The sequence below is a fragment of the Neophocaena asiaeorientalis genome, unplaced genomic scaffold, assembly GCF_003031525.2.
Source record: "Neophocaena asiaeorientalis asiaeorientalis breed wild unplaced genomic scaffold, Neophocaena_asiaeorientalis_V1.1 scaffold177, whole genome shotgun sequence".
NCBI classification, from domain to species: Eukaryota; Metazoa; Chordata; class Mammalia; order Artiodactyla; family Phocoenidae; genus Neophocaena; species Neophocaena asiaeorientalis.
In genome coordinates this window covers 15119329-15134895 of record NW_020172779.1, presented here as the reverse complement: position 1 = coordinate 15134895, position 15567 = coordinate 15119329, and the positions used below count along the sequence as shown (strand labels likewise).

Below are 15567 nucleotides of genomic sequence, written 5' to 3'. Positions count from 1 at the left end.
CTCGGCGCCCCTTTCCGCCAGCGGGACCACAGCCCGGCCTAGCCCTTCGCTCTCTGCAGACCGGGCAGTGCCATGTCGCCAGCTGACTGGCGGGACAGCTTGGCCCCGGCCAGGCCCAGGTTCCCGTTCTGTAAAATGGGGTGGGCGTCGGGGCGGGGGAGGAAAGCTTTGGATTTGACGGAAAGGCTGGCTAGTGGAAGGTCTAGGGTTTGGGCGTCAGACACGCCGGGTTCGAGCCCGCGCATCTCCTTGCCTGCAGCGTGGGCTAGTCGCTGTCTCTGAACCACAGCCCTCGGACTCTTTGGGAAGGCAGTGTAGCCTGGTGGTTGAGGGAACCGACTCCGGCACCTATCAGCTGTGAGACTTCCTCACCTCCAAAACGTAGGCGATAATAGGAAGTTTACAGACAGTCGGTGTTGTAAATGTGATTATAAATGTACCAAGAGACTGAGTTGGCAGGATTAACAGTTATTTATGTTAAATTGAACCAGTTATACCAGGTTGAACCTTTCCAATATTGACACCGTCTTTGACCTTTACACGTGGCAATTTTATTCAGTTCCACCGAATTTATCACTTACTGTAAAAGTGTTATAGTGAATACTTTTAAATCAAGAGACCGTGGTGGATGATGGGATTTCTGCCCTGGAAGAGCTGACAGCCTGGTGGTGGAAGGGGGCTGGTGATTTTAAATGTTAACAGTTCGTTCGGAAACCAGTTATTTCCTTTCACACTTTTCCTCCCCTCATCCCCATACTGTGGTCCCAGATTTTTCTTTTTCTTTTTGCTCATCAACATTTTTTACTTTTCTGTGGATTATCCTTTGCCCTCTGTCTCTGAATCTTGTCCACCTTCATTTGTTAAATCATTAACTTATCAGAATTGTATTGGAGTTCCTACCCCGTGCCAGGCGTTGAGGATACAGTGGTGAACAAACAGGTGGGCCGGCCCTCCTGGAGCTTCTCCCTTTGAGGAAGAAGGCAAACACTTGCTTAAAAATATCAGTCACTATAGAGTCAAGACTAAGATACAAGATTCTTTTTACTGCTCTTTCCACAGTTCTGAACTGTCTACATCAAGAGAAAAAACGTGGGCTTCTGAGGGAAGATGGTAATAATGGCTTAATAATGGCAGCAAGTATGTCGTGTACTTGCTGCCTTCTAGGCAATGTTCTAAGTGGTTTCTCTGTGTTAACTCCTGGAGTCCTCACAAAAATCTTATGAAATAGACACTACTGTCACCTCCATTTTGCAGATGAGGAATCTGAAGCACAGAGAGGTTAGGCAACTTGCCGATTGTCACACAGTAAGTGATGTATCTGGGATGTGAACCTGAAAGGGCTGGCTTTCTTTAGTATGTTACTACACTGTCTCTTGTATGTAAGGGAAGGTCTGGTGAGGAGAAGAGAGGTCGTAGTGCAAGTTCTCATGTTGAAAGTCAAAGAGACTACTTTTAGTGTTAGAATTTGCGCAGGGAGAGCAGTGTCAAGCCCAGGGGCAGTGGCTAGGGGAACATGAAAGAATTAGTTCTTCTTTGCACATTTAGTCTGGTGTAGATTATGATTTAGAGAAGAATGAGCTTCTTTTCTAAAACAAAAATTTAATATAGAATTCATTTTGTATTACTGTGACTATCAAATTAGGGTGATTAGTCTCATGGAGATATGATCTGTGTATGCATTTGCTGGGGGAAGTTAAGTACCCACAGGGCCATAGGATGTTATCCCTGGAAGGGTGCTCAGTGGTCTCTAATCCATGCCATGTGTAAAACCATACAGATGGAATCTGTTATGCAGAAAGTTTAAGCATCTGGTCCCAAACCTTGCACTTGTTATGTGATAGGTTAGAATTAAATGTGGGGCTCCAGCTCAGTGGCCTTTCATAATGTCTTCATTTTCTTAAAGGCACATAGTGGAAAAAATCAGTTTTATATTAATTCCTCTCAGTTCACCTTGAATAGGAAACTCCCATTAGAATCATCCTCCTTATTCATTGCCATTATATTGTAGACTTCATCAACTGCTTATAACAAATACTTTAAATCTCTTGTTTCATACTTCTAAGTCTTAATTCATTTGGTGGACAGTGTTGTTCACTAATTTCAAGCTCTTTGAAATTGAGATGAGATACATTGCTAGATACCATGTGGATTGTTCATCACACACCTATGAACAATCGCTAAGTGCTTTTCACAAACATTTTAGCTATATAAGGAAAAGCTTTTTGATGAAAGATGGGCTTCCAAGAAAAACATCCTTTAAAGAAATTGCATATATTTACATACCAAGCACATAGACAAAGTTTAAGAAATAAGCAAAACACTTAATTATGGATAGAGTGTTTTTAATTTGTTTTATTTTTTAATGGAGGGCCTAATTTAATTTTCAAACTGAACTGGTCACTAAAGAGTGTAGTAATTTGTTTAACTTTGTTCTTAACTTAATGACTTTATTTGACAATAGCTTTAAGGCTGGAACAGCTATTTCCTTTCTGTAATTATTCATTGATGTAACTGAAAGAGGAATGCTTAGACAAATATTCTGTACCTTAAGAAAATTAAAATACTTTGTTATATTCATTTAAGTTTGTATGAGTGGTCATAGTGAAATTGCTCAGACAGTGCACTTGAAAATTTAACAGTTTAAACATGTGCATAATTCTTCTTAACCAGTCCTTCTTTGAGAGCATACCACCCCCCTGCTGAATGCTTTACATGCATAGGGCACTTAATCCTCCCAGTAACTGTCTGAAATAAGTACCATAGACACTCTCTTGAGACAGGTCATTGGAAACACTTGGTTAAAGTGCTAAGTCATAAAAATGATACATTTTAGGGCTTCTTTCTACAGCTATAATAGAGTAACTGGTATTGGACTTAACCTTCCACTGTAGACAACTATGAAATTGGGCAGGAACAACAAGTAGGACATAACCATGCTCCTTGAGAGAAGGGAAATGCAGAAGTCATACCCCACTGTCACCTCAGCTTTCTTTGTAGAAGCACTTTCCTACTTGCAGTAAAGAAGATAGAATTCAAGCAAAGTAGTGGTCTTGCAGAGCTAAGGCAGAAATTAGCCTTCTGAGCTGCAGAAGTTGCTGTAATTTATGGGGTAGGATACAGAGAAGGAGGTACAGTATGGAATGGGGGAGGGAAGAAGACTTCATGGGGACGTTTACTATAGGATTTAGGCAAGGGCTGGCTGAACATGTGTAGCAAAGACTTGGAGAGACCTGAAAGAGATCACCTACTGTGGGGCAGAGTATGGAATGGAGATGCCAGAGATCAGGCAGTCCTGGAAGACACAGGAGTCCTGGCCCATCCGGAGTTAAAAGACCTTGCTGAGCCCTTTAAGTATTCATATGAGACCCCCAAGAAAACCATACCTTAGCAGTAAGTACTGGGCCTTGGAGTAATGGCCATGCTCTAGGGCTAAGTTCAAAACTAAAATAGATCCACTCTAACAAAAAATACAGTCAAGCCTAACAGGGAAAAAAGGTTCTGTCAGTACTTCCACTGCCTGCCAGAATAAAGTTCTACTCCTTTTAAAGGACAGTGATATAATCTAGACTTTCTACAGTGCTTCAGTAGAAGAATGTAATGACCAGCCTGCAATTAAAAATTGCTAGACACAAGGAGCAGAAACATGTGGCCATGATCAAGAACAGAAGCAGTTAATAAAAACAGATCCCAAGATGATAGAGGTGCTGAAATTAGCACACAAAGACTTTAAAGCGGTGTGTTAGTTTCCTACAGCTGCCATAACAAATTACTACAAATTTAGAAGCTTACAGTTCCGCAGGTCACAAGTCTGATACAGAGTCCCTATATCAGACTCCTGTAGATGCTCTTGTAGATTTTCACCCTACCTGAAATCAGGGTGTCAGTGAGACTGTGTTCCTTTCTGGAGGCTCTAGGGGAGGAGCATTTTCTTGTTTGAGTTGTTGGCAGAATTTGGTTCCTTACAGTAATAGGACTGAGATCCTCATTTCATTGTTGGTTCTCAACTTAAGGCCATTTCAAGATTCTAGAGGCTACCCATGTTCCTTGGCTTGTGGCTCCCTTACTTCATCTTTAGAGCCAGCAATGGTGGGTTGAATCCTTCTCATTCTCTGCATCTCTTTTTCTTCTTCTTCCGTCTCAATCTCTGACGTGGCCAGGAGAGTCTCTCTGATTTTAAGGCTGTATGTGATTAGATTGGGTCTACCTGGAGAATCTAGGGTACTCTCCCCATCTTAAGGTCCTTACCCTTAATCACATTTGCAAAGTCCCTTTGCCCTTTTGCCAGGCAAGGTAACATATTCCCAGGTTCTGGAAATTAGGGCGTAGGCAATAAATAACCTGAGGTTCCACCTTAAGATACTAGAAAAAGATTACAAATTAAACCAGAAATAAATAGAAACCTGGAATAGTACAAGAGCTAAAATCAATGTAGTAGAAAACATAAGGTAAGACAATAGGAAACAAAATAGACAAACGGTAGTAAACAAAATTAATGAAAATTTTATTCTTATCCTATGACCCAGCTATTTTACTCCTAGATATTACCAAAGAAAAATGAAAACCTTTGTCCACTCAAACTTATGTATGATTTGTTTTCGTATGATTGTTTTAAGAGTTCTTTATATATTCTACATATAAGTCCTTTATAGAATATATGATTTGCAAATATTTTCTCTCCATCTATGGCTTATATTTTCATTCTCTTAACAGTGTTTTTCAAAGAGCAGAAGTTTAAAAATTTGAAGTCCAACTTATCAACTTGTTCTTTTATAGATTTTGCTTTTCGTGCCATCCAAGAAATCTTTACCTAACCCCAGTTCACATAGACTTTCCTCTTACGTTTTTGTTTCCCTAATTTTAAGTTTTACGTTATTCTGTCATCCATTTAACTCAGTTTTTTAATAAGACACCATTGTAAATGATGTTGGTATGTAGAAATATAATTGACTTTTGCATTATAGATCTTATATCCTGCAAACTTGCTAAACTCTGCTATGAGTTCTACCAGCTTTTGATGTAGAGTTTGTTGGATATTCTCCACAGACAATCATGCCGTCTGCAAAGAGAGATAATTCTACTTCTTCCTTTCCTATCTGGATGCCTTTTATTTCTTTTTCTTGCATTATTGCTAGAATCTGGCTAGAACCTTTAGTACAATGTTGAGGTGGTGAGAACAGCTATCCTTGCCTTTTCCCTGATCTCGGGAAAAGCATTCAGTCTTTGTCCATTAAGTAGGATGGTAGCTGCAGGTCTCTTGTAGATGCCCTTTATCAAGTTGGGTCAGTTTCCTTCTCTTCCTAGCTTGCTGCAAGTGTTTCTGTTTGTTTGTTTGCTTATAATCAGGTTTTTACTGATCAGTCTGGCAAGAAATTCACCAATTTCATTTTCTTAAAGTATTTTTATTGATTTTTCTCTGTTGTTTTTCTGTTTTCCATTTCATTGATTTCTGCTATAGCCTCTATTATTTACTTCCTTATGCTTACTTTGGGTTTAATTTGTTTTTTTAGTTTCTCAAAGAAGAAACTGATATTTGGGACCCTTCTTCTTTCTTGCTATCGGCATTTAGTGCTATAAATTTCTTCCAAGTTATGTTTTAGCTGCACCCCACAGATTTTGATATGCTCGTTTTTTTCATGTTGTATTCTGTTCAAAATACTTCCTCGTTTTGAGTTCCCAATGACAATTTTTTTTAAAAAAGCATCACTTTCTTATATTTTGTCTTAATCTTTAGTTATCTTAGGCTGGAGGGTAAATCCTGTGCCTGTGACTCCATCGTGTCTGGAACCTGAAGGCTCTGCTACTCTAATGATTTAATGATTAGATTAAATCATTAATGATTTAATGATTTTCCTTGTCCTGGTTCTCTGCCCTCTGCTTTCAGGGATAAAACCTCTTTATATGCTATCAGTGTAGTACTGTGGTTTTCACACCTAGCTTTTAATGTTCAGTTGTCACTCTCAGCCTTACCTTGTCAATTGTGTTTAGTGGCAGCCACCCAATACAGCTGTCCTTAAAGTTACAGTTTCCCCCATATTTCCCTAATGCCTGATGTGTCACACTTACCAGTGTGTTCCCTTCCATTAATATCCCATTTGCTATAGATTGAATGTTTGTTTCCCACCAAAATTCATATGGTGAGATCTTAACACTCGAGGTGATGGTATTAGGAGGCGGGGCCTTTGGGAGATAATTAGGTCATGAGCACAAAACCCTCATATTGGGATTATTGCCCTTATGAAAGAGGCGCCAGAGATCTCGCTCATACCCTTCACCATGGGAGGTTACTATCAACGGGGAACAAATATTCAACGTTCCATGTTAGCTAACGCCTGCTTTTGTGTACCACTTCCGGTATCCCCAGGAAGCAGACTTTTAGATGGAGGCTAGTGTGCAGGAGGTTTATTAGGGAGTGTCATTGGAGTGGGTAGGGAAAAAAGCAAGAGAGGGAGGTAGGGCTGGGATGCATCTTAACAAAGGCCTTAGCCAACCAACCTGGAAATCGGAAGGAGCTCTGAACTTGGAACGGACCTCTGCGTTTTCCCAAGTTGGGGTGAGAGGGTTGGGCCCTTTTAGCCCCACATCAGTCGATCACTGGATATGGACTTTCCTGGGAAGGGGCATGACCTTGGTTGAGATGTTTCTTCAGCTGGGGTGACTTCACAGTGGGCAGCTGAGGGCTGCCTTCTGGCAGAACTCCCAGCAGCAGGAAGTAATCCTTCAGGCCTGAAGGGGGGAACTGGGCACAGTAGCACGTACCATAGCCTGTGGTGCCCTTTCCTCATTTGTTTATCTGGCAAATATCTACTCACATTTCAAGATCCAGCCCGGACTTCTTCTCCATGATGCTTCGCTTGACCTTCTTCTTGTCACTCAGTAGCATGGATCACTCCCTCCTTTGTACTCACTGTACTTTCTGTATTCTTCTGTCCTTGCCCCGTACACCCTGTCTGTGTTTGTAACAGCGCACTCTGCGTGAGTGCCTCTAACAGTGTCATGGGATCAGGGTGTAGAGTATGGCCACCAACACTCATGATAACCATGAGTCAGTAAGAAAAGGCAGGGCAGATGAGTAATCCTGTTGCTTAAAATGCCCATGGAAAACAATAAGAGGAAAAAGTTCAGATGCTACAGGATGAAATCTTCACCTATTTGTAACCCCTTCATTTATGTTAAATCTGTTTCATATATGTATCCACTAGATCTTTCAAGAAATTCTGCAGAATCTGCCCGAAACATATATTACTGATTTTATTCTAATCCAGCAAGAAAGAGAGGGTTGTTTACAGAACATGATATAAAACCTGAAGGATGAACACTAAATTGTTGGCTTTGGGAGTTTCTAGAACCTCGTTCAATACACTGAAATCTCTTTCATAGTAAATACAACATGACAACCTCTAGTATTCCAGAAATTTCTCCTCTTGCCCTTTTCCCCCCCTACCCTGCAAAGTCATTTTATTGAAACTCCCTCAAGTTACTGAGAACCCAGCCATATTAAGGAATTGAAAAGAAGCCTAGTGTAGCTCATCAGTTTTGGTTAAAACTTTGGAATCCACAGCAGAATTCTTTTAGGGAGATAAGTACGAATCTGTGGTTCCAATTGTTAGTACCGTTCATCAAGCGCCTCATTCACATGTCGGTCATGACCTTGTACAGGTGAGACACTTCTCAGAGTCCATCTGAATCCTGTATTTTGCTGTTTGAATTTTTCCAAAATGAGGAAGTGAAAGTGTATTTCATATAGTAAGTACCTTGGCACGTTCTTCTATACCATGTGATAGGCACTGTAATGCCATCTGTCTTGAAATGGTCTTATGACGACATATTAATGCGTCCAAAGCCTTTTGAAGTCCCTAGAGTGCTGTCCTGTAAATGCAGTGCTGTATTATTTAGAGTAGGACTCTCTAAAGGCGAACAGTTCTCCTTGGAGTTAAAGAATGTTTGGTCTAAGTTGCATAGTACGTAAAACAACAAAATGTTTTCCCATTTCAAAGTCTGAAACACTATAATCTCCATACACCATGTAGGTATTCTGACACATTTCTTCTTGGGGACCCTGGTTTTTGCACAGATGTTTGCCGTCACAGGTGAGGCAGTATTGTGTAACAGCGGTTTCCTGAGTTACACAATATGTAAGTATGAAAACAATGTGCCACACAGCAGTTTGCTTAACATAGAAGAGTTCAGAAAAGGGCTGCTGGGAAATTCCAGACCTTCACAGTTCTCCCTTCCTCTGTGATTCTCTTGATTTTCATTTAATCGATCCTCCTTGTGCGTAACTGTTGCTGTTGGGCAGACTTCCCTGTTGTGCTGAGTGAATCTGAGCCCCTCCTCTCCCACGTGTGTGTGTGTGTGTGTGTGTGTGTGTGTGTGTAAATTTGTTATTTATGCCAACTCCCCCACCTTTCCCCACCCCTTTCCACTAATAGTGATTTTTATCATCTTAATTCTCATGATTAGGAGATATGGATCAACATAATTCCTTCCTAATATCTACATGCCTCTGAAAGGAAGGATTTGACAATTGCACGCAACTGATCAAATTCATGCACATAATAGCATAATAAAAAGAATTTCTTAAATTTTAAGAAAGGTGTAGCCAGAGAACATAGGAAGGACGTTTGGCACCATTGAGAACTTAGTCAACAGTTGGAGGGACCAGCAAGTCTTCAGGGTTAGGTAAATCAGAAAAGTCTTCAAGTCTGTAGACCTGGAGGAACCTGTGGTACCTTTTGTGTCCCCGAGAGCCAGGAGGCCCCACGTGGCCTGTGCAGATGCTTCACGAGATGCCATCAGAATTCCCCTGCCCGCATTCGACTTCACTGTACCTGTGAGGCTGACAGCTCTGTGGGGTTCAAGTTAGACTGTGTCTTCAAGCTGGGTACCCAACTAAGCCTTCAGCTGGGGCAGCTGGGGATTGGGGGCAAGAATATGAGTGGAGGCCCATGTATCAAGTTATACATCAAACTGCTAAATAAAATGCATCTTCCTTCCTTGACAAGTACACCTTCGTAACAACCCAGAAGGCTACATTCAATATAAGTGTCTCAAACTCCTTGGGTTCTGTGCCAGCACGTGGTGGCTTGTGGAAAGCCAGCTCCTTCGTCCGTACCTCCCTCCTCTTCCCATCCCTGGCTCTATCCTGGTCCCTCATGCCCACGTATGAGGGTAGATACTGCAGCCAACACATCCAAGCCACCCACATTCGCAGAAAACAGCTGCTCCTTGGACACCCCTGGGTGTAGGGATGTGTGCCTGACGGTGCAGCCTGCCTTCAGGAAGGAACCTGGAGAAGCATCCAGCGTAGGACTTGGAGGCAGGCTTGGGGCCCCTTCGGCAGAGGCTTCCAGTGTTCTCCATCTGCGGCACGGTCTGGAGGAGAGGGCGTGGGCTCTGGAAGGGCCCGTCCTCCTGGCCCATAGACCCCACCTCTAATGGCAGAGAGGCCTCCAAAGTCCAATCCCTGCTCCATGGATTTGTGTCATTTAAGTCACACATACACTATTAGTCACTGAGGGTCTGTCTTCATCACAGTGGTGTATCACTTCCACATTTCATTAAGTTAGATGAAATAACATTGGTGTGCCATCCCAACCCCTTAACCCGTGTTGCATCCTTGCTAAGAGAATTCTTGGAGATAAAACTTCAGAGGCGGGTAATGTAATTGACTCTACACAGCAGCTTTGATGTATCCTCAACTTGGCTGTACCCATTTATTCATTGTCAGTTGATTTAAGCTGTTAGAACCAACTTTGGTGGTGGGAGTTCTGGAGAGTAGTTTTAATTCGCTTCTCTTGCAAGTTTGGTTTTCAGAAAGTTTATTGTTTTTCTTTTCCTTGAATAGAGCAGTCTGTTCAAGCCAGCTTGCCTAATAGCAGCAGCATCCAGAGACGGCAGAGTGCAGCAGGCAGTAGGGATCCCAGTGAGCCAGGGCTGGTGGGACTGCCCCATTAGCCTTCTAACACCTCTTTGGCCTGCCCCCTCCCCAGGACCTAGTTTGCAGCCATCTTTGCTGTTAGTGGAGCCACAAAAGCTTAGAGCGGCAGGAGCATTCCCCATGTATGGTATTTTAATCTCTTAACCTCTGCGTTTCCCTTGTCTTTCTTCCAAAGAACTGTCACCACAAGCAGCCCCATCTCCTACCACTGGAGGTAGCAGAGGGTTCAGCTAACTGCACACAAATGATGGTTTCACATTGTTCAAAAAAGGCAAACTTCACTTTTAAGGATGTGGCGCAGAAGTGGGGCAGCTGAAGGTGCTGTGAAGAACTTTGTCTCCGCTAGAGAAGCTTGCGCATTTAGGAAGCTTGAGAAATTTTGAGAGGCTCTTATTTGCTCACTTTTGGGGCAGTGGAGCATAGTGGTTCAGAGCACGTGGTCAGGTGCCAGATTCCTACACTTAAAACCTTGCTCTAGCACTTACTAGCGAGACCTTGGGCAAGTTATTTAAACTGTCTGTGCCTCAATTCCTCATTTGAAAAAGGTAAATAGTCGTTGTACATACTCACATGTTAATACATGCATAGCATTTAGGACAGTGCTTGGCACCTTGTAAATGGCAGTAAATGAATCTTTATTATCTTGTAGGATGGACATGTGATATTTCCACATTCCACCTAAAATGTGAGGGTTCAGACGGATTAATAATTTTTAATAGCACTGGAAAATACAAGTTTTCTCCATTGCCATTACCTCCTTGATTTTAGTACATATTACAAGGAGGGTGCGTGTCCTGTTCTTGGCCCTCACTGTGGACCAGATGTTGTCTCCAGTACCTTGGTGCTACCATCATCTTATGGTCCTGGCCTGTGGCATCAGACCAGCCCACTGCTACTCATCCCTCTTGTCAGGGGGTGGGGACTCTTGCAACCCCTCCTCCTGCGAGCAGCTTCTTTCATGCCTCCTGGAAACGGACCAAGTGCTTTATAAGATTGCAGTGCAAAATCTGGGGTGTTCCTCTCCTGTCTCTTCCACTCGAGTTAAATAAATACCAGTTGAATGAATGAATGAGTGAGTGAACCTTTCCTTATTGAATGGCTGTGGCTGTTGAATGGAGATGCTTTCATATTTCTGCCCTCTGTCAGCCCAACCGAACCTCTCCGGAGCAGGTTCCTCTGTCTTGGATTACTTAGTGGGTCTCATCCAGTTCAACGTGATACCACCTCAAGATTCCACGTTCTCAGGGTCATTACCTATTAACTTGGTCTCCATCCATACAGCGAAATGCGTGTAGATCCCAGTGTAAGAAAGACAAAGTGTATCATCACATCTTTCTTCTGAGTCACCCTGGAATCACAAAAACGCCCAGCAGGAGGAAGCACTCCTCTGATCTCTGTCCCTTTGAAAATGACTTGGGCCTGGAGAATTCACATCTAACTGCAAGGAAAAACCAATGCATTAATAACTTAATATTAACGGGGATGGAGGTATAATATGTAACAAATTTTCTTTCAGTCACGGAAGATCTTATTAGACGGAATGCCGAGCACAATGACTGTATAATTTTTTCCCTGGAGGAACTCTCCTTGCATCAGCAAGAAATAGAAAGACTAGAACATATTGACAAGTGGTGCCGGGATTTAAAAATCCTCTATCTTCAAAATAATCTCATTGGAAAAATTGGTAAGTCTTCAGGACTTTGTCCTTATGGTTTCTTTAACATTTTGAATGGGAGAATGTTGGCAAATGCAATGTTATTCTTAGAGGAAGAAAAAGAATTACATGGAGGAATAGACACAGCCATCTCTCAGTAGCTGTGTATGGAACCCTTCCCTGAACCTTTTCGTGCCTTTTCCATCTCCTTGCCCTGGGCATCTCCACCAAGGAATTGGGAGGACCAGTTGATGGCTGGGAGCACATTAGTTGATGTAGTCATTTAAAACCTGATTTTTAAAAAGTTTAAAAGAGAGGCAGATATAATCCAGGCGTTTGTCATGGTTTTACAGCATCACTCTGTGAACCTGAAAGGATTCTGTGAGAGCTGAGTAAATCCTTGTCAGATCCCAGCCTGTGATAACTAGGTCTGCTGTACGTATTGAGAATGTACATGTGCAAGGCATTGTGCTCAGTATTGGATATCGAGAGGGCTCCACAATTACACCCCTGCTTACTGCTCCAGTATGGAATGAAATGAGAGGTAAAAACAGGAGTCAGGAGGATGGAGATCCAAAAATCAGCATTATAACTGATAAAAACTCTTTGGAGAGTGTGGCTTAGACTTGCAGCCAAGTGAGATTCCTAATATGCCCCCAGAATTAAGCCTACCTACCACCCACTTACATGCAGAACTGGACAATGCAGGCTTCCCCTGCCCACGCAGGCCCCCTGCTTTATGGCGGGAGCGGGTCGAGACTGTGTGCCCTCTGCCGGCGGGGAGATCCCAGACCCAGGAGAAAGGGTGGGATTGGGCATGCCCAGTTTCTTCTCCCAGTTCACCCATGAGGTAAGTGGGTCCTCCCCCTCCGATTGCCACCTCCTCCCCCGGGAAGAATGAGTTAAGGGGACAGAGAGAAGAGAGGCCTGTGGAGACACTGTAACAGGGGATCCTGCCACATGGAAGCAGGAGGAGTGACCCGCAAACCTCAGAAAAGCTACAGTGTAGTTTAGTGGTAAGAGCAGGTGCAGGCCCTAATGTCAGGTAGACCCAGGTTTGAACCCTGCCTCTGCAAAAAACTAAGTCAGTCAACTTAGTCCCTCTGTGCCTTAGTCTTACCATCTGTAAAATGGGAACAACAACATCTAACACACAGACATGATATTAGAGCTACGTGGAACGACGTGCTTAGCTTTATGCCTGCTCATGAGAAAATAACTGCTCTGCTATTAATATCGTCCCTTACCCAGGGGCCCCAGGCCAGCCCCGCGGAGATAGAAGCAGAGGGGAGAACCACACAGAGTTGGCGGAAAAGGGATGGAGTCAGGGTTGATGAGGCAGAGTGAGTGCCAGCCCCTGTGGGTTCTGACACTACAGCCCAGAGGTCGGCTCGTAAGATTATACTTTAACTCTCCACGGTCACAAGCGGCGGTTCTCAACAGGGCCACTTGGCAATGTCTAGAGACATATCTGGTTGTTGCTGTGTGTGTGTGTGTGTGTGTGTGTGTGTGTGTGTGTGTGTGTGTGTGTGTGTGTGTGTGTAAGGGGTCAGCTACTGGCAGTTAGTGTGCAGAGGCCAGGGACATGCTAACAGTCCCAGGACCTCTCCCCCGCCGCCTCCAAGAAAGAATTACCTGGCCCCGAATGATAGTATTGCTGAGGCTGAGAAACTCTGCTGATGTAGTTGCCTCCAGCTTAGTGGGTAATTGAAAATTGGCTCTAGGGATACAAAAAGTCTGGAATTTGCATCATTTTTCAAGGTTTATTAAAATTCTTTCTTTTCCTTCAGATAATTATTTTTGGCATCTTGTACGTTACCAGAAATTAGAAACTCTGGCGCATTGTTCAATTAAAAAGGCTGTTATAGAAAACCACTAGCTTTTATGCATGAGAGCATTAAAGAGTTGTCCTAATTGTGCAGCTCTAAAAGAGTGCCCAAAATTTTCATCTCCACAGCTGGGTCCATCACAATTACTAATTAGTAGCATAGTATTTCAGTCCTTTTCAGAGCTGTGAGAAAGCTTAAATTTTTGCTTCCAAAGTATTCTTAAATTAAACACGCTTTTAAATCCTAATAATGGGATTTTTCAGTGCTACTCCACCCATAGGCATTTAGGCGCTTTTTTAGCAAGTAAAACTGTTTCTCTAGGATTCAGACTCGCTCTTGGGCCACGGAGGTAGAAGTTTGCAAAACACCTGCCTTTCCTGAAGCTGTGTTCCTCACTGGGAGATCCAGGTGGGCTGTGGAGCCAGGCTTTGTTTAGTGGGGCTCCAGGTGTCAGCTGAGGACTGTCCGGGGTCTGTGAAAATGGGGCTTGGGCCTCACCCCAGACTTACTGGCTCAGAGCCTCAGGGGGTGGGCTCCCGGAATCTGCATTGGTAACAGCTTCCCTATGAGCCCCAAGCTGAACGCCTTAGAGCGGCTTGAAGTGGGGGATGGGTTTGGTCCAGTACAAGTTTGTAGGTCTGGTTATAGAAGTTGGTGAGAACTCCTCCCAGGCTGGTTTGGCCGAGAATGCAGACTCCCTTCCTGCTGCCCAAGAAGCTCTGCATATTTTTACTTATAGAGCTTTGTTTTTTCCTGACCAGTTTGACCCATTGTTCTCGATTTAATTTAATTTAATTTAGGAAACCCTTACAAAACAAATCTTAACTTTTTTTCTACCAGATGACTCTTTTCGCATTTACAGCGTTATACATAAAACGAAAGTGGAGAAGGAAAGGTATTTTATCATGGGCTAGCAATTTTAACAATAATAACTTTATGTATATTTGTTCAGGATATGTACTAGACACTGTATTATAATCTTGGGCACATGGAGCTCTACAAGTCTATGACTGTCAGATGCTCAGATATTGCCTAGAGGAACTCTTGTAAACATCAGTATTACTTAGAATAATATTGCTGAGAGAAACTTTAGTAATTTATTCCACAATCCTCACTTAAAAAATGAGTAAACTGAGGCTCGGAGAGGTAAACTGTTATTCTCAGGAATTCTGTGGAAAGAAATACATGATATTTTATAAATTTTAGTTGAAATATTAGTAGTGATAAGGGTGATGGTTATAAATCATCATGTTTGACCGTCATAATATCCCTGAAAAATGGTCCAGAGGAAGCATTATTTAAGTCAGCCTGCCCCAAATGCACATTTCTTAGCAGGGTTTTCTACATTCATGTCATCTTAGAAAGGACTCTTCTTTTAAAGTGTAGTTCAGTGATTTAGTGCCAAGCTCTGGACTCAGATTTCCTGGCTCTACCACTTAACCTTGAGCAAGTGGATTTATTCTCTGCACCTTGGTATTCTCATTTGCATAAGGGAGACGACAGCAGTTTTAACCTCATAGGACTGTTATGAAGATTAAATGAGATAATACGCAGAATGCTTAGAAAATTGTATGGCATGTAATAAGCACTCAGTAATGTAAGCTATGGTATCATTTACTGTTTTAAAAGGGCCCCACCCTTCAGCGATTCCTTGACTTATTTATGCTTTTGCCTTGCCTATATGGCCTTTCATATTTATTAGAAACAATAATCCTGTATCAGGATGATTTTGGCTTCACGTAAAGGAAAGCACAACTCAGGATGGCTTAGCAGTGAGGAAATCTAGCATCTAACCCAACTATAAGTCTAGAGATAGGCCAGTCTCCAGGGTTGGTTGATTCCTTCTCTCTGCCCCACCAGTCACGGTGGGCTTCATCCTACAGCTGGTTTCCTCAGGTTTGCAAGATGACTATGAGTACCAGTAAAGATAGTATTTCCTTCCTTTTTAACATCCAGTAGGAGAAAGAGACAGGAAATCCGCAAGCGTGAAATACAGATCATTCCTCCTTAACTGATTGGCAGTACTTGGTGTGCACACCTTCTCCTGCATCACACAATCGCCAGGAGACTGCCACAGGCTGGTTGACTTAAGCCTGGGCTCCTGAGCTGTCACTAGCCAGGGACATGGGATTGCCATGTGCCGGGCC

General features: G+C 42.8%; 2 protein-coding genes across 5 annotated transcripts in view; both read left to right on the top strand.

The window, feature by feature from the left end:
* TMEM71 (transmembrane protein 71) overlaps nucleotides 1–11564 on the top strand; it is a 52920-nt gene extending 41356 nt beyond the window's left edge. Inside the window, exon 12 of the transcript XR_003002704.1 lies at nucleotides 11454–11564. The gene's annotated coding sequence lies outside the window, so the exon portion shown is untranslated. The remainder of the gene's footprint in view (nucleotides 1–11453) is intronic.
* Nucleotides 1–15567, top strand: part of DNAAF11 (dynein axonemal assembly factor 11) — a 75215-nt gene that overhangs the window by 602 nt on the left and 59046 nt on the right. For all 4 annotated transcript variants that reach the window (XM_024741012.1, XM_024741013.1, XM_024741015.1 and 1 more), the window contains exon 2: nucleotides 11454–11621. In XM_024741012.1, the coding sequence (XP_024596780.1) occupies nucleotides 11454–11621 (168 nt within the window). The remainder of the gene's footprint in view (nucleotides 1–11453; nucleotides 11622–15567) is intronic.